The sequence below is a fragment of the Tenrec ecaudatus genome, chromosome 10, assembly GCF_050624435.1.
Source record: "Tenrec ecaudatus isolate mTenEca1 chromosome 10, mTenEca1.hap1, whole genome shotgun sequence".
In the NCBI taxonomy this organism is placed as follows: Eukaryota; Metazoa; Chordata; class Mammalia; order Afrosoricida; family Tenrecidae; genus Tenrec; species Tenrec ecaudatus.
In genome coordinates this window covers 133,761,918-133,788,436 of record NC_134539.1, presented here as the reverse complement: position 1 = coordinate 133,788,436, position 26,519 = coordinate 133,761,918, and the positions used below count along the sequence as shown (strand labels likewise).

The window sequence follows — 26,519 nt, the reverse complement described above, 5'->3', positions numbered from 1 at the left end:
TGGGCCAGGCCAGCAATGTATGACACCTACACGGGCCACCAGCTTCCAAGCCACTGGAGGCCCTTGGTGATGCAAACAGGTAAGCACTCAGCAGCTTACCAAAGGTTGGAGATTCAAATCCACCTAGAGGTGTCTTGGGAGAAAGGCTTGGAGATCTCCTGAAAACCTAGCTCTTCACAACCTTCTGGAGCACCCACGGGGCCGTCCTGCGTGGGCACTGGTCCCAGGGTCTCAGCCGTAGTACTGCCACTCCCCCTCTCCTTAAGGCCCCGCAGTCATTCTCTTCCACCAGGGCAGGCACCAGAGACCTAAACTGCTATCCCCAGGCCAGACCTACCCACTGTGCCCCAGACTCCATCCTGACCAAAGGTGGGTGTCCCATAAACCACCCTCAGGAGTGTGGGAAACAGAACCAGGAAGAGGGTGTATGTGGATAAATTCTCTACACTCATACATTAAGGAGTCTGAGAGGCGGGGCTCCCGTGGAGGGAACCTTCAAGTTCGTGGGTTGGAGATGCGTCCCTCTCCCCTTCTCCTAAGTAAAAGTTATTCCCCAGGATGTCCCCAGTAATAGTGCCAATCACTTGGTTACTAGGTGAAGGGCAACTGTTTGAAGGCTACTTGCCAAAGGTTATCTGCCACCAAGAGCCATCAGGCCCATTGTCTGTCCCACCCTAGGGAGGGCCCCTCCCTGCTGATCAGGGTCATAGATTATTTCCCTGGAGAAAAGCTCAGACACCCAAGATCAAGCCAGCTCAGAGCAGACTAAGGTTAGGCCACCATCCTAACCTTGTTACGAAAGAAAATACCTTCCTGTCACGGGTATGCTTCTAGCACAGCAGTTAACCTGTGAGTCTCCACCCTTTGGGGTCGGACGAGCCTTTCCCAGGGGTCGCCCGGTTCATCACAGTAGCAAAATTACAGTGATGAAGTAGCAACGAAAATAATTTTATGGTTGGGGGGTCACCGCCACATGAGGAACTATATTCAAAGGTCCGGCACTAGGAAGGTTGAGAACCACTGCTCTAGTACTTCCGCTTCCTGTTACATACGTGCTTACTGGGGCTTGCAGGCCGGAGATTATATAAGCTCATAAGAGAAGACATTCCTGACTCATTCTGGTTCCGGTCACCACGGAAGAGGGGAGCCTTTGCATGCCTTGTCTGATGGTCTTTTAATTTACCCTTCGATTATACAACCACCCCCTTGGACCCATTCTGTTGTGGGGAGGCTGGTCCCCCCCCACAGGAAGTCTGATCATGAATCCAGCTCGTTCTCCAAACCTACTCCTCCAACCCGCCCCACTTCAGTGCCCAGCACCATCTGAGCCACCTAAAGCCAGCCTTGAGGAAGCCAACTGCCACCTCCCCAGACCTCCTCACCCAGCCCACCAGCCCTACCCAGTTTCCACACAAACAGGACAGTGGCCCTATACCTGCCACCACCCTTCCCAACCAGTCTAGTCTGTGTCCCTCGCCGGGACCCAAACCCAAGTCTAATCTCTAAAACACATCACAGAATCGCTGAATTAAATAACTGGATAAAAGGTGCCTTAAGATCATAGGTGCCAACCCATCGGAAGGAAGCAGGTAAGGTGTCATCCCTGACCCCACACACAGTCTGTCTGTCCCACATGGTGCAAGCGGTATATGCATTCACTCGGGGTACGTGCTCACAAAAATGTAATTTCACAGAGATGAGCGGAGGTGGCCAAAGGCTCCAGGAAAATCAGACGCAGAAACTGCCTTTCTCCGGTGGGGTGCTGCAGCAGAGGCGGCAGCAGCAGCCAGGGGCCTGTCCCCCCGCTGTTTTACACTGCAGGCAGTTCTGTGATCCAGGCACCCAAACGGACTGGGCAGAGCAGAACATCACCAGCCCAGTTACTGTCCTCAAGACAAAGTGGGGACTACAAAACGGCAACCAGTCCTCACTATTGGCCAACCGAGCGAAGGAACCCAGGCCTGTTCTCCACCACCGAGGTCTTTAACAGACCAGCGCCTGCACCACGCTCTGGCCGACCATCAAGACAACCAAGCTAACCTGCTGCCACAGGGTCAATCCCCACTCCTGGCGAGCCGTGGGGTGCAGCGCAGCACTGCTCCACAGGGGGGATTCTTTGCCCAGGTGTGGGGGGGGGCACTAGCCACTGCGGGTCAGAGTGATGGAGGCAGTGGGTCGGACTGGTTTGGGGCTCAGCAGTTGAGGTCAGCAGTTGATCACAGGGTTTCAGGGACCCTACGGCTCAATAAGCTCCGCAATGTGACCCACAGCTGAACAGAATCTGCGTTGAGAAGTCCGCCCCCGACCACCTGCCTGGTATCTTCAGTCAGGGACCACAGGCTTCTGCCTACTAGTGCAACCAGTTTCCTCACCACCCTGCCCCGACCCTCCCGCTTCCCAGGACCCCGGCCTGGCCTCGTCTTGTTCCTGCTTCACAGAACCCCCACTCTCTTTACAAAGCCTTCCTTGTTCGACCCCAGAGACCACATCCCAGTACCTGCAACTCTTTGGCTTGCAGATGTGCCTCCCCCAAAAGCCCGGCCCCGAGCAGAAACGATGTCATCTTCGTCCAGTATTCCCAAACTCAGTGCATTGCCCAGTCCGTAAGAAAGCTTTAACAGTTTTACCAAAAGATTATCAAAGAGGCCAGGCTTACTGGTCAGATAAGAGACGAGTGGGATCCCCAAGACTATGGCCCTTAGTCACCGCCTGGAGCCTGGAACTGAACTCAACCTGCATTCGACTAATCCCTCATTTAAGATCAAAAAGGACAAAGGCCAGGGGGTTAAGAAAGCATGAAAAAAAAAACCCATGAAGAATGGAATCGATGTAGAATAAGCAAAAGGGTTGCAATGGACATTTGAAACAGCATGCATGAACTGTTACATGTAAAACTGTAGAAATGTAAACTCGCCTAGTTCACGCACCAAAGTTAAAAAAATGACTTTATCAAACTATAAATAATAATAATAAAGCCATCGAATAGAAACCTATGTCACTAGACTGCGCTCTTGCATTTTCAGCAAACCTTGGACTCTTGGTCTAATGGCCGCTGCCCTGGTGCCCCAGAATCCAGGGTCTGGGTCAACAGTAGTCCAGCAATGCTCAGAGAGCACCCTCCCTGGACAAAACTGTCTGCGTTAGAGGGTGCTGCTTCGTGAGCACACGAGTGGAGAAGGCAAATCACCCTCAAAAAGAATGGTGAAGCCAACTCTCCCTCAATCATGCTGACGATGGCACCCCAGAAAGCGCCAACCAGCGGATCAGCATCATTAAGCTTTGAGATCTGGCTTGTTTCCTCGCAGCAAATTTGTTTCCCAGGTTCTAGTTGGCTCAAGCTTTGCACACATAATGAAGGATGATAGGTGTCTAATGTGAGGCTTTACAAAGCTTAGTTGGGATGCAAACACGTGGGCAGGGCAGGAAGTTCCCCTTACCTGGCACAGTCCTGGGGTGCCTGCTTAGATGGCTCTGGCAGCTCCCCTTCCTGGTTTTGGTGGAAACTGAGGCTACAGAAGGTCCAGCCAAGGCAAAGCTGGAATGGATGCTGGCAGGTGTCCCATCTCAGCCCTGCGTCCACAGCCCAGAAATGGCTTGGTGCAGCCACCTGCTCCCCTACACCCTCAACCCTGGCTGGGATGGCTGGACCTTCCTGAAGGGAAACTCAGCACAGGCAGGGGAGACCTGCCGGAGGAGGGGGCGATGGTGATGGTAACTTATCCAAACATTTCCCAAAGTCTGTCCAAGAGCCCAGGTGGCCCTGTCTGGTAGGCATTGGGTGGTAACTGCAAGGTCTTGGGGTCAAACCCATCAGCCGCTCTGCAGGAGAAAGCTCAGGCTGTCTGCTCCGGTGAAGTTTTACAATGTAGGGGACATCCAATGAGTCGAACGCGACTCAATGACTGGGTGTTTGGGGTTAGTGTCAACTGCAGCGCGCAGTGAAAGGAGGGGCCAAGCATGGCCCGACCCCATCATGGTGAGGCTCCGAGAGGGCTCGGAGCTGGAGGGGGGTCTTGCGCCCAAATCTCCCTCTCCCAGCTCCCCACTCCGCTCTCTTCTCATGCCAGCCTCTCCAGGTCCCCCGAGAATCTGCTCCTCCCCCTACTAACTAAACAGCACTCATCTAGTGCGCCCCTCAAGTCACGGCCATCGGAGCCTCTCCCAACCTTCCTCAGTGTCTCCCCGGGCGCTAGCGTCCCCAAACGTGCCTCCAGGCAATTTCCCTGAGCCACTGCCCAGCCCCCGCCCCCGGCCTGGGCTCCGCAGCCCCCGCGCCTAGCGCACGTGCGGGACAACGGCGGCGACCGCACTTCCGAGTCGCTCTGCGCCCGCCCCCGGAGCCGCTGCCCATTGGCTGCTGGGCGCCTCCTCTGGTTCTGACTGCCCGCGTACCCGAAAAGCCCCAGCCAGTGGCCTCTCCGCGCCCGCCTCCCTCCCCCGATCCTGGCCTCCGATTGGCTCCGGACACTTAGGCCCTGTTCCGGGGTTCGGCAACCGGCGGAGTGCACCTGGCCCGGGGCGCGCGACCGCGCAGGGACGCTGGTTCCCAGTCTAACGGAACCCGGCGCGGGGCGACGCCGGGTCACGTGGCCGGCGGCTCCCATGACGTGCGGCCTGCGGGGCGTCACCGTGACGTGCCTGCGGGGCTACCTACACCACCTGAGCGGTCGCCGTGCTGCCATGGACCTGGGGCCGATGCGCAAGAGTTACCGCGGGGACCGAGAGGTTGGCCATCCGAGCAGGGCATCCCGCAGGGCATGAAGGGTGTCAGTCATCTGGGGGGGAGGCACGGGGGAGCTGGAGAAATTCCAGGGGGGTTCCGAGGTTCCCCGTTTGGGGCAAGGGCATTTGAGGGTACCCCCCCTGGAACATGTGGGTTTACACACGGGGGAGGGTGCGCAAGGCAGCGTGGCATAAAGATCAGGATGCGACCTCCGAACCTGCCTGGGTTGGAATGTTGTCATCTATTGATTGGGTCACCTTGAACAATTTACTGCACGTGTCTGGGGCTCAGTTTCCTTGTCTGTAAAATGAGACGTATCTCGTGGAGGTGTTAAGACCTTAGGTGTGTGCAAAGGGCTTGGAGCAGGGATAAGAACTTGACGGAAACAGTTTCATACATAGACTGTAGGGCAGGGCCTTCAGCGCACCTGCCAGGCGAGCCACAGGCTTTTAAAGCCCCGTTTGTATAACGTGTGGAGAAATTATTTTCCGGTTCCTTACTCTGGATAAAGCCCAAGAGAACTCTTATGGGGTTTGGACCCTAGAACCTTGGGAGCAAAACTGGACCACACTGCTCAGACCTGCAAGGCTTGATAAAAATGCAGTTGTCCCAGAAACCTCAAACCTGCTGCGTGGGGCTCTGTGGGTGGGTGGGGAGCCCAGGAACCTAATTTTCTGTTTTCAAGCCTCCCCGAATGTATCTGATACAGAGGGTGTTGATGCCCATGACATGTAGCCCTGCCCCCCCACCAGCTCTGTGACCGGCCCCTCACTAGTTGCATTGCGTTCTCTCCGCTGTCACCTTACTGTGAGATGGGCTATCGGGGAGCGGTTTCTGTGAAGAGGGCTAAATGAGTGCCGGCTAAGTGGTGTGTGTGTTTGAAATAAAAAGAAAACTCATCTCAGGCGTTTGAGGAGTCCCACCTGGCTTCCCTGGATCCCATAAAGCAGTTTGCTGCCTGGTTCGAAGAGGCCGTCCAGTGTCCTGACATAGGAGAAGCCAATGCCATGTGTCTAGCCACCTGCACCAGGTAAGCCTGCTCCAGGCTGGTCGGGACGGGCTTTGTGTTTCCAGCTCTGTTGTTACAGGCTTTGTGGCCTCAGACAGGACACTTGCCCTCTTTGCACTTGGTTCGTAGCTCTCAGTTAGCGGGGCAGCGAAAGAGGAAGGCCTTCGACAAGATGGATGGACCCCGGGGCTGCACCGAGGGGCTCAGATATCTGTGGGGTGGTGCGGCACAGGGCAGCATCTGGTGCTGTTGCACATAGGGCCACTGTGAGGTGTCACTGAGAGCCATCAGCATGGGGCTTTCTAGGGGACACAGATGAGGCAGGCTCTCCCCATAAAGATGGGCGGCCTCGGCCGCCTCCGGGAGCAGTTCTGCTCCCTCCTACACTCACCAGCCTGCTAACCACAAGGTCGCCATGAGTCAAGGTCAACCCGATGGTTGGTTTGGTTGAAGCTAAACAGGGAGCAGATCACCGGCACATCATTGGTCTTTCTTCTTGGGACCAATCACCGACCTTTTGGTTCAGTTCAAAGCACTTAACCACAGTGCCACCCGCCTGGACCTCCTGGCCAAAGCCAAGCGAGCGCATTGAAAGGGCGCTTTTCTGTGTGCCTCTAGGGACGGGAAGCCCTCTGCCCGCATGCTGCTGCTGAAGGGCTTCGGCGAGGACGGCTTCCGCTTCTTCACTAACTTTGAGAGTCGGAAAGGAAAAGAGCTGGTAAAGTCCTGGCCCTGGGCCTATCGCATGGTCCAACCTGCCCCCCCCCCATCCACCTCCACCATCCCTCCCACACCCACTGGCTTCTGGTGCTTCACATTCCTCCCTGCCTCAAGGCCTTTGCCTTGGCAGTTGGCTTTGCCCAAAGGAATGCTCCCTCTTCCTCTTTTACCTGTTGACCTAATCCACCCTCTGGTCTGCCCCTTCTGCTGTTTATTGTCATTGTCACTCAGGGGACTTGATTTCCCTGGTTTGCTTGTGACCACAAACATGTAATTGTCTGTTGAACTTAGTCTCCTGCACATCCTGGGATATGGCATTGAGATTGGCTGCCTAGGTCTTATCTCTGTCGTGTCCCCAGCACATGTCCTGGTATCAGGCCCAGCACCGGCCCTGAGCAGACATTCAATGACAATCCAACACCCAAAGTCCTCCCTGAGACCAGGCTGCCCAAACAGACCTTTCTCCTGGCTCATGTATCCAGTGGGGGGAGGGGGGGTCTGGATGAGGAGTGATGGGCCAGCCTCACTGTGGAGTCAGACTGACTGGGCTTTCAAGGGCAGCTCTGCACTTACTGTGTAAGCGTGGGCACCTTGTCTAAGCTCTCTGAACCTCTCCGAGTCTGCAAAAGCCTGCCTGACTTTGAGGGTCTAAATGAGATGCTACAGCAAGTGTCCCGACGGGCTGTACCCTGTGGGTGCCTGCCTGCCAGACAGGTGCCTTCCTCCTGGCCTGGTGGCTCACGATGGCTTCTCTCCTGTACCCAGGACTCTAACCCCTTTGCGTCCCTGGTCTTCTACTGGGAGCCTCTCAACCGCCAGGTGAGTGACCCAGCCTGCGGTGGGCTGGGAGGGAAGAGGGGCCTGGGTTCCTGGCCCAGCTCAGGGAGGGGCCTCATGACTGTCCCAGGCATGTCAGAGAAGAACCCGGCTCCACGTGGCTCTCGGGGGCTGGTTGGGGGAAGTAGGTCGCCAGGCCTTTATTCAGAGGCGTCTCTGAGTGAGCCCAAACTGCAGTCCCTTCTGTTAGCAGCTGAGTGCGCGCATTAACCACGCGCCTCACCTAGCGACGCCCTGCCTCCAAAGCAGCTCTCCATGCACCGGCCTGCTGGCACCAGGAGTGGAAGGCAGATAAGAGCAGAGAGGAGTGGAGCGTGGGGTGGCAGGGCTGGGCAGGGAGGGATGTGTGACCCCGAACCACGTCTAGTCAGGGCTGCCCCTGAGCAGGTACGCGTGGAAGGGCCCGTGAAGAAGCTGCCTGAAGAGGAGTCCGAGCGATACTTCCACTCCCGCCCCAAGAGCAGCCAGATTGGGGCCCTGGTCAGCCACCAGAGCTCCGTGATCCTCAATCGGGAGGTACGAGGGGCCTTCCCCCCACCCCCAGTGTCTGCCGCCTGACTCCCCCGGGAAGGCAGTGAGGGAGCGGGGTAAAAGTCATTGACTGGGCTGGCCCTTCCCCTGGACAGTATCTGAGAAAGAGGAATGAGGAGCTGGAATGCCGCTACCAGGAGCAAGAGGTGCCGAAGCCCAAGCACTGGTGAGTGTACCTTGGCCTCGTCCAGAAGGGACCCCAGCACCAACCCCCCCACCCCCCCGCCACATGGACTGGATGACAGATCAGGCCAGACCCCCACCCTGCAACCCGGGGCAGAGGCCATCCAGCACTGTCCTGAAGGGTGGACCCTGGGAGTTGGGGTGGAGGGGTGTGCCTGACTGGGCAACCCAGAGAGTGACACCGGCTCCCCCCTCCTAGGGGCGGCTACGTCCTGTGCCCACAGGTGATGGAGTTCTGGCAAGGTCAAACCAACCGCCTGCACGACCGGATTGTCTTCCGACGGCGTCTGGTGGGAGAGGCCCCTCTGGGGCCCATGAGCCACCTCGGGGAGGCAGGCTGGCTCTACGAGAGACTGGCACCTTGACTCTGGACGCAAAGCCAGGGGTCCGGACGGAGGGCAGGGCAGGGCACGGCCACAGAAGGCTAAGAGATGGGATGTCAGGACCCCCTGAAGTCCATCTTTTCCCTCCTCACCCGTTGCCGCTCTCAGTCAGCTGCCCTAGTGCAGGGTGACAGGAAAGAATCCGGTAATTACGTTCCTCTGCCTGGTGAGAGGGAGGCCTGGTGGCCTAGTGGTGACACGTTGGGCTGCTCTCCTAAAGGTCAGCGGTTCAAAATCACCGCCTGTTCAGTGGGAGAAAGAGGGGGGCTTCCTACTCGCAGCCAGAGTTACAGTCTCAGAATCTCACGGGGCCAGTTCTGCTCTGTTCCCCACACAGGGTCCCTGGGCGCCTGCCCTGGTCCCCAGGCAGTGAGGAAAGAAGGAAGCCTGACCCAGCTTCCACTGGCTGGAATAGTGCCCCCGGGGGCAGCAGCTGGTGTGAGCGGCTTCTCTGGTGACACCTGTGCCTGGTCAGGCTAGCCAAAGTGCATTGGTCCCAGCCTAGGCACCGGCGTCAACCTGGCCAATCAGGTCTTCCTGTCGACCATTTGGGACTTGGGACTGTGGCTTTGCAGTCTCCGTGAGGACAGCCAAGAAGCCACATGTACCCACTGGCTGCTGTGGGGGGTGATCCCTCGCCCACCCCAGTGCCCCCCTACCCCTCCTGCTGCCTCAGAACGCCCCTGTCCTCCCACAAGTTCTCATCTTGGCTCAGGCTAGCTGGAATCAATTTCTGTTTGATTGCAAGTGAAAAGACCTTAATTGATTCATTGGCTGATAGGCTATTTAATTGGCCCGTGCCCTGCCCGTGATCGCCTTCCATTATTGGTTGGGTGCACAGATTAGACTGCTTTGTCGCAGAGCACCCACAGATGCAAGCTGTAGGGAAGTGGGTACCATCTCAAGGGGAGAAGCTATAAACCCTCAGAGCTGCCCAAGAGGGCGGGGCTGCCCGTCAAGAGACATTACTAGGGATACTCAGTCATCGCAGGTAGAGTTTTGTTGAAAGGATGTCATGCTGGGTGCTCTACAGGCCAGGAAGGTGTTCATCAAGCTTTTCTGTTTCCTCTTCGTTTATAGGAATTAACATGCACGTACACCCCTGTCCATTGTGTTCCTGTTCTTAGATGCTGTCCAGACGATTCTGACCCCTAGTGGCCCCTTGGGACAGAGTTGCCCCCTAGGGTTTTCTTGGCTCAAATCTTTATGGAAGCTGATTGCCACTGGGTGGGCTCCAGCCAGCCCCCTTTTGGTTGGTAGCCAAACGCTTCACCACAGAGCCCCTCTTCTGGTAGAGAATTAAATTGTCATAGCGATTAGATTAGGGCCTCTCAGACGATTGGCACCTCCAGCTCCCTCTGCCTGCCTCTGATGGCCACCGACGGCAGTGGTTCATCCTACATCAGATCCCCTGGTCCAGCAAGAGCCCTGACGGCTGGTCCCCTTCCCCTCCCCCACTTCACCTGCTCCTGAGATGACAGCTGGCCTGGGATATTCCCTAGTGCTGCGATGTCCACACCCCCCAAGCCCCCAGGGAATTCTTGTGCTGTCACCTTGGTGCTTGCTACTCAGTGTATCCACAGGCCAACACCCGGGAGTCTGTGAGGGTGCAGACCAAGTTCAACTCTCCACTTCCACAAGGCCCCCAGGTGACCTGCCCGGTCACCTGCTGTGAGACTGTCCTACCCCCGCTGGCCGAGGCCTCAGTTCTTGAGCCACACCTGGTGGCCAGGGACAGTCTGGAAGCGAGGCGAGCCGCTGCCACCGCTGTGTGGAGAGGCGCCTGGCCGGCAAATGTTTGTGGTGACGAAGCCAGGATCAGAGAGGGACTCCTCTTTGCACTGGTTGGCATTGAACTTGCTGCTCTGTAAACTGCGCCTCACCTGACTGTGTGGGTGTTCTGACCCTGCCAGCAACTTCGTTGGTTGATTGGGTCCCTCAGAGGGCGGCCCCTCCTGTGAGTCCCCACCCCCACTCAGCCTGAGTGCAAGCACCCTGCGGGTGGGGGGGCCAGGTGCCCTTGCCTGCCTTGTCTGTATGTCCCCTTCCTTCAGTGACTGTGCCAAGGTGGTAATAAACATCTGTCAGCTGACCTGGGAAGAGAGTGGACTGTGGTCTGGGACTCTTGGGGGAGAGAGGGGCCTGGGACCCAGTCTCCACTCAGCGAGGCTGGGCCTCCAGCAGGGGGAGCCAGCTGCCCACGGTTGGCTCTCCTGGGCTGCACCGGCCAGTTCAGGATGCCTCTGCGGCTCCCTTCCCCCACCTTGGGTCGCGTCCCAGTGAAACTGGTCAATAACCCGTAGCCTCTCCCGGCGCCCACACATAGCTGCACTCTCGGTTCCTCCTCCTGAAACTTTGCCCGCTGCCTCAGACTCCCCCACCCGGGGTGGCCAAATGTGCCCCCCCCTAGCTTTTAGTGCCCCCATCACTGACAGACAACCTCCCCCAGCCTCTTCAGCACATGTCCCTGGGAGACTCCTATGTGGAACTCTGGACCTGCAGACCAGGTAGAGGGGCCCAGGACTGTCACCTAGGAGGAAGAGCGGTGTCAGTGATGTCATTGGGGCAGGTGGCCCAGGGCTTATTCTGCCCCCCAACTCCCCGCCGCCTCAGAGAACCCCAAGAAGATGGGCTGGAGCAGGGAGCTCCAGGAGGCTGGAGTCTGGGAACCGACACCTGACTCCACGCAGAGCATCCTCCAGTGACCCAGACGGGCCCTCGCATTCCCACCTCCCCCTGCAGAAGACCACTGCTCCCTTGTCTGAGCCTCAGTGTCTCCCCCTGAGCGGATGAAGACCTCTCTGTGCAGTGGATACATGCCTAGGCTACAGGTGTCACAGCGCACCTGACTGTGGTGAGCCTCGGCTAATTCCTGAAGGAAGTGGGGACGCTGTAGGTTCCTGGGCCGCCCTCCAGACCTTCCGGTACTCGCCATGTGTGGTGTGTGGCGCTGGCAGGGATCCAGTCTGGGAGCAGGAGCCCCAGTGGCCTGGTGCTTACACTTGGGCTGCTAACTGCAGGGTCAGCCGTTCGAAACCACCGGCTACTCCAGGGAAGATGAGACTTTCGACTCCATTAAAGGGGTGCAGCCTCGGACACCCCCAGGCAGGGCTCCTCTGAGCCGGAGGGTCCTGATGGGTTAGAATTGACTGGTTGGCAGTGGGTTCGGGGCATATGTGGAAGATGCAGGAATGGCCCCGCCCATCTGGTGAGAGGATTAAAGGAGGAACTTTACAAAGCACCTGCCAGAGGGCTGGCCCCTTGTGAGTGGCTCCGCATGTTAGCTGTTCGCTCTGGCCAGGGCTGCAGGGCGGGGGAGGTCTGCTCTCGGGGGCCTCTAGGACAGTGGTTTCCAACCTTCCTAATGTGACCCTTCCATGCAGTTCCTTGTGGTGACCCCCCCCAATCATAAAATAATTTCCGTTGCTACTTCATACCTGTAATTTTGCTACTGCTGTGAATCAAGTGACCCCTGTGAAAGGGTCGTTTGGCCCCGAAAGGGGTCACGACCCACAGGTTGAGAACAGCTGCTCTATGGGTGGGTCCCTAGAATGCTCCCTGGGGCGGGTAGGCATGGGGCGCACAAGGGCAGAGGCCTTGGGGAAGGCAGCACACCTCATCTTGCCCCCTGCCCCAGGTCTGGGCTCCCTCACTCATCCTCAGAGTTCTCCTTGGCCTGGGCGAGGCTGCCTGACAAAGGGCCCTTGTCCAGAGCCACTCTGTTTGTTTCTGGCATAAATGTCCTGGCAACAGCTCCCCAGGGTGGGGTGGCCCAGCAGCGGGCAAGGAGCAAACCAGGAAACTACATGGCTACCTGGCCACTCTGGTCTCCTGGGTCCTGCTGCAAACTGCAGAGGTGGCCTCCCCGCACCCCAAGTCCCAGGGAAAAGCTGGGCTGAGGGGGAAAGGCCTGCATGGAGCCCGGGAGCCTGGAAATCTCATGGTTCACAGCTGTCTTTTCAGAACAAGACGGTGGGTGTGGAGCAGAATCAGCGGCTCTGGCTGCAAAGTGCCCTGGGCCGCCAGCACCTTGCGAGGGGGCTGAGTGGGGAGGGTGGGTGCTGGCCCCACGGTAGGTGACAGCATCCACAGAAAGCACGGTCTCGGCTTAAGCTGAGGTCGCAGATGGGGTGTGGTGGAGGTCCTTGGTGAAAGACCAGGGCCGGAGAAAGGAGCTCTGTGAATCTGTGAACAGAGCACTGACTATGGGCCAGCCACGGACGGTGGACCCCTCCCCAGGAGTCCGTGCCTGCGTGACATCTCCCTTTGAAGGGAACAAGAAACTGGAGCTCAGAGGTGACGAGTTTTTCAATATCCCCAAGATTGCCAGACACAGAATTTGAGTCCTGACCCCAAACCTCTGCTCCTGACTCTTTTTCCTACCAGCCCCGCCACCAGGGGCCAACGCCGGCTGGAGGGGGGGGCCAGTCAGCCGGTCCCCCTGTGTGGGCACCTGCACACCATCCTGGTGCTGGCATGGGCTCCCCTGTATCTATGGGAAGGGGGGTAAAAACATGAAGAATCCTCGCCTCGGTCAATGTGGGACGAGCACACGGAGCCTCTCCGCTATTAAAAGCAGCATTGTTTATTACAAAGAGAACCTAGAATTCTTTTTTAAGGCCAAATTCTGGGCTCCAGGCCTGTCTTTGGGGCTGCTTGGGGTCTGAGAGGAGAAAATCAGCGTCTCTGAGCGCGCCCCATGCTTGCCCCCCACCCCTCCAGGACCCCTGGGTTCATGTGGACTTTCTCTGGGTGGGGAGGTGGCTTGGCACCCACACAAGTAGTGGCCAAAACAGGAACTTGGGGGGGGGGCGGGGGCAGTGAGCTTTGAGCCTTGGGGTGCCAGGCCCCCCTCCCCTGGCGGCAGCCGGATGTGCAGGGTGATCAAGTTGGGTGCTTCGCGTCTGCCTCTGGCTCAGAGGAAACCAGCCTCCAGTCACGTGGCTTCTGGTAAAGGTGTCCTCCTCAGCCTCGGTCCAGGGGCCACACTCACACTTGACCCCAGGCCCGAGGAGCCCTAGCTCCTCTCTCCACTCCTTGAACTGCTGCCGCCAACGGGCCCCCAGGGCGCCCCGGCTTTCCAGCATGGACGCTTCTGTCCGAAGCAGAGGGTTTCCTGTGACCGCGAGAGGGTGTTGGGTCCTGCCACTGCCCGGCACATCAGTAAGCGGACGCAGCTGCCCAGACCCGCACGGCCTGCTCCTTCCTGCCCCAGGGCTGGCCGATGTCAGGGAGCGGCGGGGGTGGGGTGGGCACTAGCCCCCTCCATGGCCCCCTTCACTGTTCTTTCCCCTCCCTGTCATCAAAGAGGGTGGGGTTCTCGGCCAGCGAGGCACGGACTTTCTTCTTCTCCTTGAAGCGGCCAGAGTTGGAGACTTTGACATGCTTGCCCTTGGTGCTCCTGTCCACGATCTTCTCAAGGCGGGCGCTGTAGTCACTGTTGGGGGGCCCGCCCTCGGGCCTCGGGAGCTCGGCACCCCCCTCGGTCTGGGCGTAGGAGTCTGGAATCTCATACAGCACCTTGGGGGTGGATTTCTTTTTCCGAAGGAACGTCAGCTTCCACCAGCCGACCTCGGTCATGGTGTGCACGGAGCCGGACTCTGCTGGGGCGGGGCGGGCGGAAGAAGGGCATGTGTGTCAGTGGGCATGCAGGGCTGCCCGGCCCCCGTTCGTCCTGCAGGCTCCCACTCAGGGTGACTCGAATAGCTGGGGCCCCGGGAGACTGGAGGATGGAGTGGGATGAACCGGGAGCCAAGGCAGCGGCCCGGTGGACAGTTTTGGAGAAGATGCAAGACAAGGGCCAGGAGACAAAGTAAGCACAGACAGGGAAGTGAGGGAAGCCGGGCAGGGGACAGGGGGTCTCGAGTGACAGGGTGCTGCCAGGCAGGGTGAAGGCGCTTTCAGAGCACCCAATGCCTGGCCTCTCAGCAGAGCAAACGGTTTGACCTCAAGCAGGGGAGCCCTGGTGCCGTCCTGGGTTACATGCACCGTGGGCTGCTGAGTTCGAATCCACTAGCTCAGCAGTTCTCAACCTGGGGGTCGTGACCCCTTTGGGGGTGGTCGAACGACCCTTTCATAGGGGTCGCCTAAGACCATCGGAAAACACACAAATATTTCACAATATATAGTGATATATTGTTTGGGGATGACTCACTATGCTTTAATTATATTTATGTTCCAATTGTAACAATGGAGACTTCCTGCCCTATCAGCTATTGACATGATGATTCATAACAGTAGCAAAATGACAGTGATGAAGTAGCAAGGGAAATCATATGAGGGTTGGGGCATCACCACCACATGAGGAACTGTGTGAAGGGTCGTGGCGCAAGGAAGGTGGAGAACCCTTGCTCTAGCTGCCCCACAGGGGAACACGGAGGCTTTCGTCTCCCAGGAGCAGTGGCCGTGTCGGACCCCTCAGGGGAGGTCCACTGGGTGAGTCCCGTGGAGACTCTCCCAGTTGGTCTCCACATGACAGCAGTGGGTTGAGCTGAACCTCAAGACTGGTCCTTTGGAACCCCCTTCTCCCCTCCCCCAGCAGGGGAGGAAAGGCCTCTGTGGTGCTCAGTTCTCCTCTGTGACTCACGGGGACACCGCACGTCAGAAGGCCCCCGCTGCAAGGGGTTTGCTCTGGGGCTTGATTCACTCAGCAGCCAGACATTTGTCCCCTCCCCCTGCACGCCCCACTCAGGCCAGCCCTCTGCCAGGAGGTGGGCAGGCGGGCGGGCGGCAGGTCTCCCATGGGCTGCAACGCCCCGTGTGCACTCTGTCTGGGGTTCCTCATCAATTCATGACAAAGCCAAATAGAGCTTGCACTGTTATGACTCATGCAGCCTCCTGCTGGTGACCGACAGGATGAAAAAGCAGCTGACTTGTTGTGTGTCCAAGGTGGGGAGACCCTCAGGCCGTGGGGAGTGGGGAGCCCTGGGCCTGTCCTAGCTTCATGCCCTCTAGCAAGTTCTCACTCTGGGCCTCAGTTTCCCCATCCGTCTCTTGCAGCCCTGCTCCTTGGTTCTGGCGTGAATCGTCTCTGTGTCAGAAGTTGCCGCGTAGCAGAGAGGGCACGTAGACTAGGTCAAGTCATTCCCAAGGGATGGCAACCTTTCTCCAGCCAGCTGCCACGAGACAGGATCCGTGAAGAGTTCAGAAGGTTTGGTGCCAAGGGGTACATGTGAGAGGTGAGCAGCAGAGACTCGACGCCCGCCCCACCAGGCTCCCACGAAGGTGAGGCGTGAAGGCAGGACCCCAGGCCCCGCCACGCGCACGCTGTGCCCCCTTCCACAGAGCTGCCCTCCCTGGGCCTCACCTTTTATGAGTGAGCCCTAAGCTGCTGCCTGAGCTAGCCAAAGTTCTGAGAGACGAAGATGCTGGAACTCGTGACTATTAGGGGCATGTAGAATGGGAGAAGGGGACAAGCGGAATGGAGATTCATGAAGGCGCAGGCCGATGGTGAGAAATACAGACCTCTCTGGGCCTGGCGAGGCTGGTGATCTGGCTGAGAAAGGCCCCACGGCTAGAGCAGCCCTGGGCTGTTAGCTGCTGTGGCGTCAGCTCCTGACCAAGGCGATGCGGGCACCTCGGGGGAAGACTGCTGGCATCCCACAAGCAGACTGCTGGCATCGCAGGGGCTGCAGGGGCTGGTTTCCACAAGCAGACTGAAGTGGTCCTAGCCAAGCAGTTCAGCGTCATAGCAACACCTGCACCTCTGCCTCCGCTGACCAACAGGTGGTGATGGTGCTTGAGGTGCCCTGAGCCAGAATCAAACTCGAGTCTTCCGTGTGGAAGGCGAGAATTCTACCACTGAACCACCGCCCCCCCCCCGCCCTCTCCGCGGTAAAAACACATCTACCCAAACTCAGCGCCATCGAGTCGATGCCAACTCCTAGTGCCCCTCTAGGACAGGGGAGAACTGCCCCTGGGGGTGGGGGGCTCCAAGACTGTAACTCCTGATAGGAGTAGGAAGCCTCCTCTTTCTCCCTCAGAGAGGCTGGTGGTCTTGAACCACTGACCTTGAGGTCAGCAGCCCAATGCATCACCACCACGCCCCCAGGGCTCCTTATGGGCGGGAGCCAGGGAGAAGACCAGACGTCAGCTGACGTCCTTTCAAGAACAGATGGTCTTAGCCACCTTTTCTAAGATGATTAAAAATATCTCCAAGGATTCATGGTGGGAGATTAATTTTTTTAGAGAGAAGAACTAGATGTTTCCTCCCTCTGTTTTCCTGATTTCCAGATTTTCTATGATGCATCTAGACCGTTTTAAAAGGGAGACAAACCAACACACTCACCGCCGTCCACTCAAGACTGATCTAGCGTGTCCCTGGAGGACAGGGCAGCTTGCTGCCCCCTTGGATCTCAGATACCGGACATCTCTGAGGGAAGAGGAAGCCTCATCTTGATCCCCCTGAGGGGCAGGGGAGTTCGAACTGCTGACTTTGATTCCTGGTCCAAGACATCACCCACTACACCTCCGGGGCTGAACTCTCAAAGGGACTGAAACACCAAACTCGGTTTTGAAGGGAGGAGCCCATAAGATTAGGGGAAAAGGAAACAGGCTGCTGGCTGAGCCTCGGGATGAGCTGCAGGCAGGCACCCATCACCCCTGCTGCCTCCCCACATGCCCCTCCACCCACCCCACCCACCCCCATCCCAGGGCACATTCTCAGTGTACCTCCTCCCGCCTCACTGTCCAGGAAGCAAACCCCAAACCCCACGGGCCAGCTCCGGCCCTGCTGCTTAGCTAGCGAAGCCCAGGGGAACGTTGGGCCTCCCTAGAAAGTGAAAGTGCAGGTGAGAGGGACCACCTCCGACTCTCAGGACACCTTGGAGAGGCAAGCGCTGGGGGGTCAGCCTGAGGAGCTGGTTTTGGCTGGAAGCCCTTCACCACCCACCCTGGCTCAGCATGGCTCCCACAGGCCTCTGTGTTCCAGACTGGGTTTCTGGAAGGAGTTGGGGGAGGGCCACGAAGACAGGAAGGACAGGGGCACTTGCTGGGGCGGTCGGTTGGTCTGTGTCCCAGCCGCTGCCTTGTTGGGGTCAAGGTCCACCGTCCCCCCCAACCCCCCATCAGGCCCTTGAGCTCATCTTAACCTCCAGGCTGCCCAGCTCTGTCAGAGGAGGTGCCCGCTGATAGATAGAGAGCCATGTTCATGGGCATTTCACCCACGAGATGAGGTTTAGCCCTCCTTGGAGAAGAGGGAGCAGCAGGCCCCAAGGAACCCCCTGTCCGAAAGCCTAAGGGACAGGACCCTGCCACCGGGGTGCCCACCAAGGCCTGCCGTTGGGGCCTTCATGCCCTGGTCCTGCAGGTTGGTCTCTCTGGGAGGGCATTTGCCAGGCTGCCCAGTCTCTTTTGTCTGGAACAGACATGGGAGCCCCAGGGGGCAGGTGGTCAGGCTTGCCTGACCTAGGGAAATCTGCATTTGCAAAACAAAGGAGGGGACTCTGTGTGCTTTACAGAGGAACTTTTGAGTGAGAACTCCCTGAAGGTAGGATAAAAGGTGATCTTAAAAAAAAGTGCTAGGAGAACCAAGCTTCCCAGAAATCTCTCTGGAGATTTCCACCTGCAGCTACCCACCTACCCAAGACACCGACAGCTGCACGTCCGGCCCTGTCCCAAAAGGTCAGGGCTGCAGGCTGCAGGGCCCTGAACTGACTGAGTGAGCACTGGGCCCTTGCCCTGGGGCCCCACAATCCACAGGGTGCTGGAATGGGCCCCTGAGGATGCCACCACCACCCATCACCTGGAGGGATGTCTGTCCCTCTGCCCCTCACCTTTGGCAGCCAGCACCTTAGCAGGCAGGCCCCTACCTCCCCCGTGAACTTCTTGAAGGGTTTTTCCCAGACGGGGCCTGGCCCTTTCCTAAGTCAGGATGGGTTAACCATTGACTAGGGGAGAGAGGGCAAAGCCAACTTCTCGGTTGATAGAAAAGATCCAACCGAGCACCCTCGTCCTCGGCCGCCCCCCCCCCCCCCGGTGGCTCCTCTCCTCCCTGGATGAGGTTAGGGTCCTCTGGACAGGAACAAGAAGCTGCTCTCATTCAGCAGACAGAAACACCCTCCAGGCTTGGGGGGTTCAGGGCGTCTCCAGTTCAGCAGGACTTCATAGAACGGGCTCAGGAGTGAAACTTTCCCAGGAGGAGTCCCAAGGGGGGCCTGGAGGGACTCCAAGAAGCCAGTGGGGTGGGTCCTGCTTCCCACCTACAGAGGTGGGGGGCCACAGGGCTGGGTTCTCTCACCCAGTGGGCTTGTCAGCCACAGAGGCAGAGCTGGGTGCCTTGGCTGGGGGCTGGGCTGTGGATTCCCCACCCACCTGCCCTCTCCCTGTACCTGTAATTCTGACTGCTCCGGGTTGGAGGCGAGACCTTCCCTGGAGAAGGTGCGAGCGTAGGAGCTGCCTGGGAGGCTGAGTCGGAGCAAGGTGGGGGTGTCTCCAGGGTGCCGCGCTGGGCAGGGCCCCAGCCAGAGAGGCAGGCAGGAGCAGCTGCAGGTCAGGTGCAGGAGAAACAGGTGTCAGAGCGAGGCCCAGTGCCCCGCTGCGGCTCCAGGAGTCAAGGTGAACCTGAAACCCAGCCCCTCCCGGCTAAGTAAACAGAAGCAGAGCAGTTCAGGTGATGAATATGCATCATACCAGAAACCCAACCCCAGGGCCCCTGCACTCACCCAGCACCCAGGGTCCTCCAGGGACCCACCTAACTGCAGGAGGGAGCCCCAAGGGGAGTTCAGGTGCAGGCAGGGGCCTCTCTGCTCAGCTTACCCACCCTGGGGCCACCTGGTGGTGTCCCCCAACTATAGCCAAGGTCACCCCCAATGGTCCCATCGCCAACATCAGCTCAGGCTCTTCATCAGCATGACCCCACCCCACCCTTCCAACTGGCCGTTGCCTGGGGCACAACCTGGAAAGGGTTAAGGGCCGCTGCACTGCACAGAGGTGTGGAGGTGCACCCTGTGAGCGGGCAGGACTGGGTGCACCCCAGCCGCCTTTGAACTTCCTGAGTCGAAACCAGTCCCTGGTTAAACTGGTTGGCAGACCGGTTCCCAGACGTCTGCTCCCCTGCCTGAAGTGGGCGGGGCAAGCTCCTGGCCTGAAGGCCTTCCCTGAAGGCCCCACCTCAAGGTCTCCCTGGGGTGAGAGAGAGGTGGCACTTCTTTGATCCATCAAGCTCTCAGTCACCCTGGGGCCTCAGGCCACATGCAACACTGCACAACTGAAGACCCAGGGCCAGGGCCCTTTCTGCAAACACTCCCGGAGGACAGGAACTGCCTCTCACACCAAGGACCACTGCCTGCCACTGCCACTGCCACAGACTCCGAGCAGCCCCCAGGAAGGGCCGGACTGAGCTTAGGAAGTTGGCAAAACCCAGAGCAAGTTTGCAGGGCAAGGCGGGCTGGGGGTGGTGGTGGGGGGTTGGTGGGTGCAGCCTGTCCTAGGAGAAAAGAGCCAGCGAGCGAGGTTGGGGACCAGGGGCAGAGTGGGCACCAAGGGGGTGTGTCCTCACCGCTCCCCTGACACACCTGCCAGCACCTCTGGAGCCTGCTGCCAGCCGTGGAGGACTGGGTGAGCAGACTGCACCTGCATTCCTTCTCTGCTCCTCAGGAGGGTGGGCAGCCTCCTCTGACACTCAGTGTCCGGGGCAGCCCAGCTCAGACGCTCAGTCCATCAACCCACTGGCTTTCGCCACGTGCTGAGCGCCCCTGGTGTGTCAGGCACCGAGTGAGGGCATGGCACTGGTGCTCCCTCCCAGCTACATTTTCATTTTATTTTTTAAATCATTTTATTGGAGGCACACACAGCTCTTATCACAATCCACCCATCCATCCGTTGTGTCAAGCACATTTGTCCATTTGTTGCCATCATCATTCTCAAAACATTTTCTTTCTACTTGAGCCCTTGGTATCAGCTCATTTCCCTCCCTCCTTCCCCCACCCTCCCTCATGAGCCCTTGATAATTGATAAATTATTCGTTTTTTCCTGTCTTACACTGATCAATGTCTCCCTTCACCCACTTTTCTGGTGTCTGTTCCCATGGGAGGAGGTTATATGTAGATCATTGTAATCGGTTCCCCCTTTCCACCTTCCCCTTCCCCTCCTGGTATCACTACTCTCATTATTGGTCCTGAGGGGTTTATCTGTCCTGGATTCCTGTGTTTTTAGTTCTTATCGGTTACCAGTGCATATGCTCTGGTCTAGTCTGATTTGTAAGGTAGAATTGGGGTCATGATAGTGGAGGGGAGGAAGCATTAAAGAACTAGAGAAAAGTGGTGTTTCATCGGTGCTACACTGCACCCTGGCTGGCTCCTCCCTTTCTTGTGACCCTTCTCTAAGGAGATGTCCAATTGTCTACAGATGGGCTTTGGGTCTCCTCTCCGCCCTCCCCCTCATTTGTTCTGGGTCTTCTGATGCCTGATAACTGATCCCTTCAACACCTCATGATCACACAGGCTGATGTGCTTCTTCCATGTGGGCTTTGTTGCTTCCCAGCTAGATGGCTGCTTGTTTGTCTTCAAGCCTTTCAGACCCCAGATGCCACGCCACATTTTCAGTCCTCACCGGCTCCACAACCCATCCCCCGCCAACTCCACCCCTGCCTCCCAGGCGCTCTGCGCAGTCTTTCCCTTCTTCCTCAGTTGTCCCCGTCAGATGGCTCCCATGGACAGTCCTTCAAAGGCCTTCCCGCCGCCCCGGTGGTCTGGCTCTTCTAGGCTGACTCTGCTGGAGCCTCCTCTCCTGCCCAGCCCTTCTCTGCCTGTCCTCCTGGTGCAGAGGCTGCCCAGCCGGGAGAGATGAGTGTGCCGACAGGCTGTGCTCGCTGCGACAGTGGTTTTGGTAACTCCTAGCACACTCCCTCATTCATGTCTCAAGACAGCATTGATTATAATGCCTCCCATGGACCCCCTCCCAGGCAGTTTCTTGTCCCCCTGAATTCCCACCGAGCTTCTCACCCGCTTCTGCTTCACAGGATGCCTTCCAGGGTGCAGTCGCCCACTGTATGATGCCCCCTTTGGATGGCATCTGTGGCCCCATATGGTTATCATTTGAAAAAACACACATGGTGTAAGACATGGCCCCCAAATTAATCATTCTAATAACGATTGATAGTATAAGTAAGAAGGGTCCCTGGAGAGTAGGGAGGGATAAAGGGGAGCTGATATCAACAAAGGAATGTTTTGAAAATGGTGGTGGCAGTAATTGTACATTTATGCTAGATCTGAATGAGTTATGGATTGTTATAATAGCTGTAAGAGCTCCCAAGAAAATTATTTTCAAAAACAAAAACAAAACCACCTCATGGCCAGGATCCAGTTGGTTCCGACTTGGAGTGGCCCTATGGGACAGGGTGGGACTGTCTCTGTGCCTTTCTGAGACTTTCACCTTTGATGGGAGTGGAAAGCCTCCTTTTGTGTCCTTGAAGCAGCAGGTGGTTTCGAACCGCTGACCTTGTCATTAGCAGCCCAGTGCATAGCCCACTATGTTACCAGGGCTCCTGACAGTTATAATAGAGTTCAGAAATCCAGATCAGAGGACAGGAGGGAGCAAAACCAACTGTGTCCCGAACACGTAGCGTGTGTCTCTGTGTACAGAGTGAGATTGCGTTGCCAGGCGTGGGGTGGTGCAGTCCATGTGGAGCCTGTTGATAGCCATAATAAAACGCCCAGGTTATTGGCTTATGATGTCCCGTCCTGTGCTTCCTAGCTAAGAAAATCGCTGTCAATCGTGCACGTCGGCTCTGGGCTGCGGCACCCAGCCTTGTGTACCTACATGGCCCTCAGGGGTGGCAGCGTTGGTGCCCCGGTTAATTTCCTCCCAGAAAGACCACCGCCAAATGCAAAGGCAGCAAAACCAGACCCAGTGGCAGCAACAGCAAGAGGCCAAGGAGAAGGGTGACCAGACACCCAAGGCAAGCGCTCTCTGCACAGTGACCACCGCTGCGAAGGCACCACGCTTGTTCAGGATGCTTCAGGGAGAGGCGACGACGTTCATATCAATTAGAACGTATCCTGGATGGGAAGAGATACCACATGAGGTGCTGACAGATATGTACCAGATATGTACATGACACAGCAACGGTTGTGAGGCTGCCATAGGACCTGCAGACAATGTGTTCTTCTGTGATACACAGGGTCGTAAGAGCCCTGTCGGCCTAGTGGTGATGTGTCAGGCTGCCAACCACGGGTCAGCAGTTCAAAACCACCAGCTGCTCTCAAGAAAAAGCTGAGGCTTTCTACTCCTGTGAAGAGTTAGGGTCTCGGAACCCCCGGGACGGTTCTATTGGGACTCTCTGGTGAGGAGTAGCAGTAGACCTAGGTCACTGTGAGTTAGAACGCACACGCTGACCCCTGACAACAGTGTGTGTGTGTGTGTGTGTGTGTGTGTGTGTGCGTGCGCGCGCGCGCATGCGCTGGTGAGTAGATCCTGACTCAGCCGCCCTACTGGGTAGAACTGCCCCATAAGGTGTCCCAGCCTGTTGCCTTTATGGAGCTCTTTTCTCCCGAGTCCTAACTGCTGACCGGCTGGGGTGAGCGCTGTACCATTGTGCCACAAGGCACCACGTGACATTCCTGTCCCCTGTCCTCTTCCTTCCAGGCTGGTGAGTCATCAAGTCAATTGAGTGAATTCCAAAGTGATTCAGACTCGCAGTTACCCCATAAAATCAAGTTGAACTGACCCTGTGCTTCCTGAGACTATAATTCTTTTTTAAAAAAAAATCATTTTACAGGGGGCTCTGACAGCTCTTATAACTATCCACCCATCCATTGTACCAAACACATTTGTACATATGTTGCCACCCTCATTTTCAAAACATTTTCTTTCTGCTCAGCTCCTCTTCTTACCCTCCATCCCGCCCTCGTGAGCCCCTGATGAATTGTAAATTATTATTACTTTCATATCTTACACTAACTGTGTCAGTCTGGGTACTTTAGAGAAACAAATGCACAGAAACTCATGTATAAGAGAGGGTTTTATGTAAAGGTTAAGTGCACATCAAGAAAATATCCCAACCCAGTGCTGCCCAAGCCCACAAGTCCAACATTAACCCATGTCCAAAACCAATCCACAAAGTCCTCCTCCATCTGACAAAACAGATCAATGATGCCGACTGCAGGAGGAAAGCTGAGTCAGTGAATGTGTAAACATCTCGGTGCTGATAGGGGTCTCCACACGGCTGCTCCAGCACCCAGGGCTGCATCAGAGTAGGTCCATGTGGCTTCTCCTCAGGGATGTCTTGCAGGAAGTGAGCCTTGCCAGCGAAAGCAGGGAACTGGCTAAGGCAGCTGCACCCTGGTCCGACCATCAGAAAGCAAGAGACCTGTGTTTATTGGCCAGATTGGCACAATAAACCAATTACCTCAAACTGTAACGGTTTTTGTTGTTTTTTTTTGCAGCAAAAGGAAGCTTTATTGTTTCCATTTGGTCTCCAGCTTGCAGAGGGGCTGCAGGGCCATGGTGCTGCGGCTGGCGGTGCAGGTTGGGACAGAGGGCTAAGGCCGGCAGGGAAGGCAGAGGGACCCTCACCGGTGGGTGGGCACCACAGGCTCCTATGTCTGAGGTGGGGGGGGGGCTCTCAATGGAATCCTCGCCCCACCCGGCTCGGGGGCTGGCCGCCTGCTGAGGTTGGTCTGGTGGTCGCCCATCTCCGTGAGGAGTTTCACCTCCTCACCCAGAAAGTGTTTCTCCAGAAAGTCACCGAGATGGGGGTCTGGGTGAGCAGACCCCATGGCATGCAGGTCCGGAAGGGCCTGGTTGAGGGTCTTCTCCAGGGCCAGGGCAGCTCCATGGCGTCCAGGTTCTGCCCCACTCATCTTGGGGTGGCTTCTGCACATCCAGGAAGAGGGTGTGGCCGCCGTGCTGGTTCTGCAGCTTCCAGAGACGTTCGGCCGGTCCCCCTCATGCTGCTCCCTCGCCAGCTCTCTGAAGAAGGGTCCCCTGCCCCCCACGGCCACATTATCACAGTCAAAAAAGCAGCCCAGAGAGAGGTAGGTGTAGGAGGCCAGCAGGTGCAGGCTGAGCAGACGGTGGACGCCGGCCTCAGCTCCAGCGGAACAATCCTGACGGATCTGAAAGCTCATGATGGGTGGGTTTGGAGGTCACCACACACAAAATGAAAGTGTTCGCTGGTCCCAAGAGGAGCGGGTGGCCAAGAAGATGGTCCCAGAGTGGGTGCCTGGAAGGGAAACGGGAAAGTGGCTGAAGGCTGGAGGAGGGGAGTCCCCGGTCTGTTCCATTCACACACTGTGGCAGCAGACACAGCTCCACGGGCGCACAGGGGGAGCTTTGGAACTGCAATTCTCTATTAAAACAAATACAAAAAGAAGAAGAAAGAAAGAAACAATTAACAAATGGACACAAGACATGAATAAACGATTTACTAAAGTTGGCATCCAGGTGCCAACAACCATATGAAGAAATGTTCACGTCCATTAGCAAAGACATACACATTAAAACATGAAAGAGCTGCTACCTCGCCAGCCCTCTTCGCAAAATTTTAACAAGAAAAAAGAAAGAACAAATGCTGATGAGGCTGTGGAGCAACTGCAGCCCACCTGCTCTGTTGGTGGCCCGTGGACTTGTACAACCACTGTGTCACTCCCCAGACCACTGCAGATACAACCACTGTGATCCTGCAAGCTCTCGACTGGGCTGCACTCCACAGAAACGAAGAGCACAGCATACCCTACAGAAACGAAGGACACAGCATACCCTACAGGAATGAAGAGCACAGCATACCCTACAGAAATGAAGAACACAGCACACCCTACAGAAACGAAGGACACAGCATACCCTACAGAAACTAAGAACACGGCATACCCTACAGGAATGAATAACACAGCATACCCTACAGGAATGAAGAGCACAGCATACCCTACAGGAATGAAGAACACAGCACACCCTACAGGAATGAAGAGCACAGCATACCCTACAGGAATGAAGAACACAGCACACCCTACAGGAATGAAGAACACAGCACACCCTACAGAAATGAAGAACACAGCACACCCTACAGAAATGAAGAACACAGCATACCCTACAGAAATGAAGAACACAGCACACCCTACAGAAATGAAGAACACATCATATCCTACAGAAACTAAGAACACAGCATATCCTACAGAAATGAAGAGCACAGCATACCCTACAGAAATGAAGAGCACAGCATACCCTACAGAAATGAAGAGCACAGCATACCCTACAGAAATGAAGAGCACAGCACACCCTACAGAAATGAAGAGCACAGCACACCCTACAGAAATGAAGAGCACAGCACACCCTACAGGAATGAAGAACACAGCATACCCTACAGAAATGAAGAACACAACTCAAACAGACTCAGGCACACCTATGTTCATTGTGGCAATTTCCATAATTGAAAAAATATGGGAACTGTAAAAAACTCCAACCATAGAGGAATGGCTAGACAAACTCTGGAGCATTCATACAGTGGGATATGACGTACCCGTAAAAAGACTGACAGCTGGTAAACACCTGAAGACACAGATGCAGAGAGTGGACATTTTGCTTAGCGAATTAATGCATTTTATAAAGACACATATTTAACGACCCCGTTATTATAAGGAACAGAGAGAAAAAGAAAAGTGGTGAGTTTCACACCAAAGGATGAGACGTCGAAGACTGGGGGGGAGGGGAGGAATTTAAGGAGGGAGGGAAGGTAGGAGGAAAACCACTTAGGAGGGTTTAACGGGACTCTGACTGACTTGATGGGATGGGCTGTGCGGCCACACAGACAGTTTCTCTTTAAAAATGACAATTTTTACAGAGAGAGAAGGTTCAGTCTCAAAAGCCCTCCCAGTTCCATCCCCATCTGAGTGGATGTACACGGAGGAAAAGTGAAACTGAGCGGACTGGGATTCTTCAGTGACGTACAAGTTCGTTCACACAAACCACAAAGGTAGGAAAGTCACACCAGGGCTTCTTGCTTCTGCCGAAGCTCACTGCACAGAGAGGCAGACGTGAGGTTTTCCAAAGGCCTGGACGTGCGTTAGCACGACGGGGGCCGCCACTGTGCCCTATAGAGATCCAGGATGGTGCCTGAAGTCACATCTTCCACCAAGATAGGGTCAGAGATGTCCCAAAGAACCCAAGAGTGGGGTCTTAACCCCACCCTATTCCTGTCCAT

The 26,519-nt window shown here is 56.6% G+C and overlaps 3 protein-coding genes across 3 annotated transcripts; 1 reads left to right on the top strand and 2 right to left on the bottom strand.

Moving 5' to 3' along the window:
* The first annotated feature begins 4,473 nt into the window (after positions 1-4,473).
* Positions 4,474-10,486, top strand: PNPO (pyridoxamine 5'-phosphate oxidase). The gene is made up of 7 exons (XM_075561704.1): positions 4,474-4,725; positions 5,629-5,753; positions 6,351-6,450; positions 7,218-7,271; positions 7,677-7,805; positions 7,916-7,986; positions 8,203-10,486. Exons 1-7 carry the CDS (start codon positions 4,603-4,605, stop codon positions 8,366-8,368), a joined length of 768 nt encoding a protein of 255 aa, XP_075417819.1. The 5' UTR covers positions 4,474-4,602; the 3' UTR covers positions 8,369-10,486.
* A 3,177-nt stretch (positions 10,487-13,663) lies between these two features.
* PRR15L (proline rich 15 like) lies at positions 13,664-13,966 on the bottom strand. The gene has a single exon (XM_075559383.1). It carries the CDS (start codon positions 13,964-13,966, stop codon positions 13,664-13,666), a length of 303 nt encoding a protein of 100 aa, XP_075415498.1.
* Positions 13,967-23,922: 9,956 nt separating this feature from the next.
* On the bottom strand, positions 23,923-24,453 carry LOC142458720 (ferritin light chain-like). The gene has a single exon (XM_075559642.1). The coding sequence runs from the start codon at positions 24,451-24,453 to the stop codon at positions 23,923-23,925; it is 531 nt and encodes a 176-aa protein (XP_075415757.1).
* Positions 24,454-26,519: the final 2,066 nt, after the last annotated feature.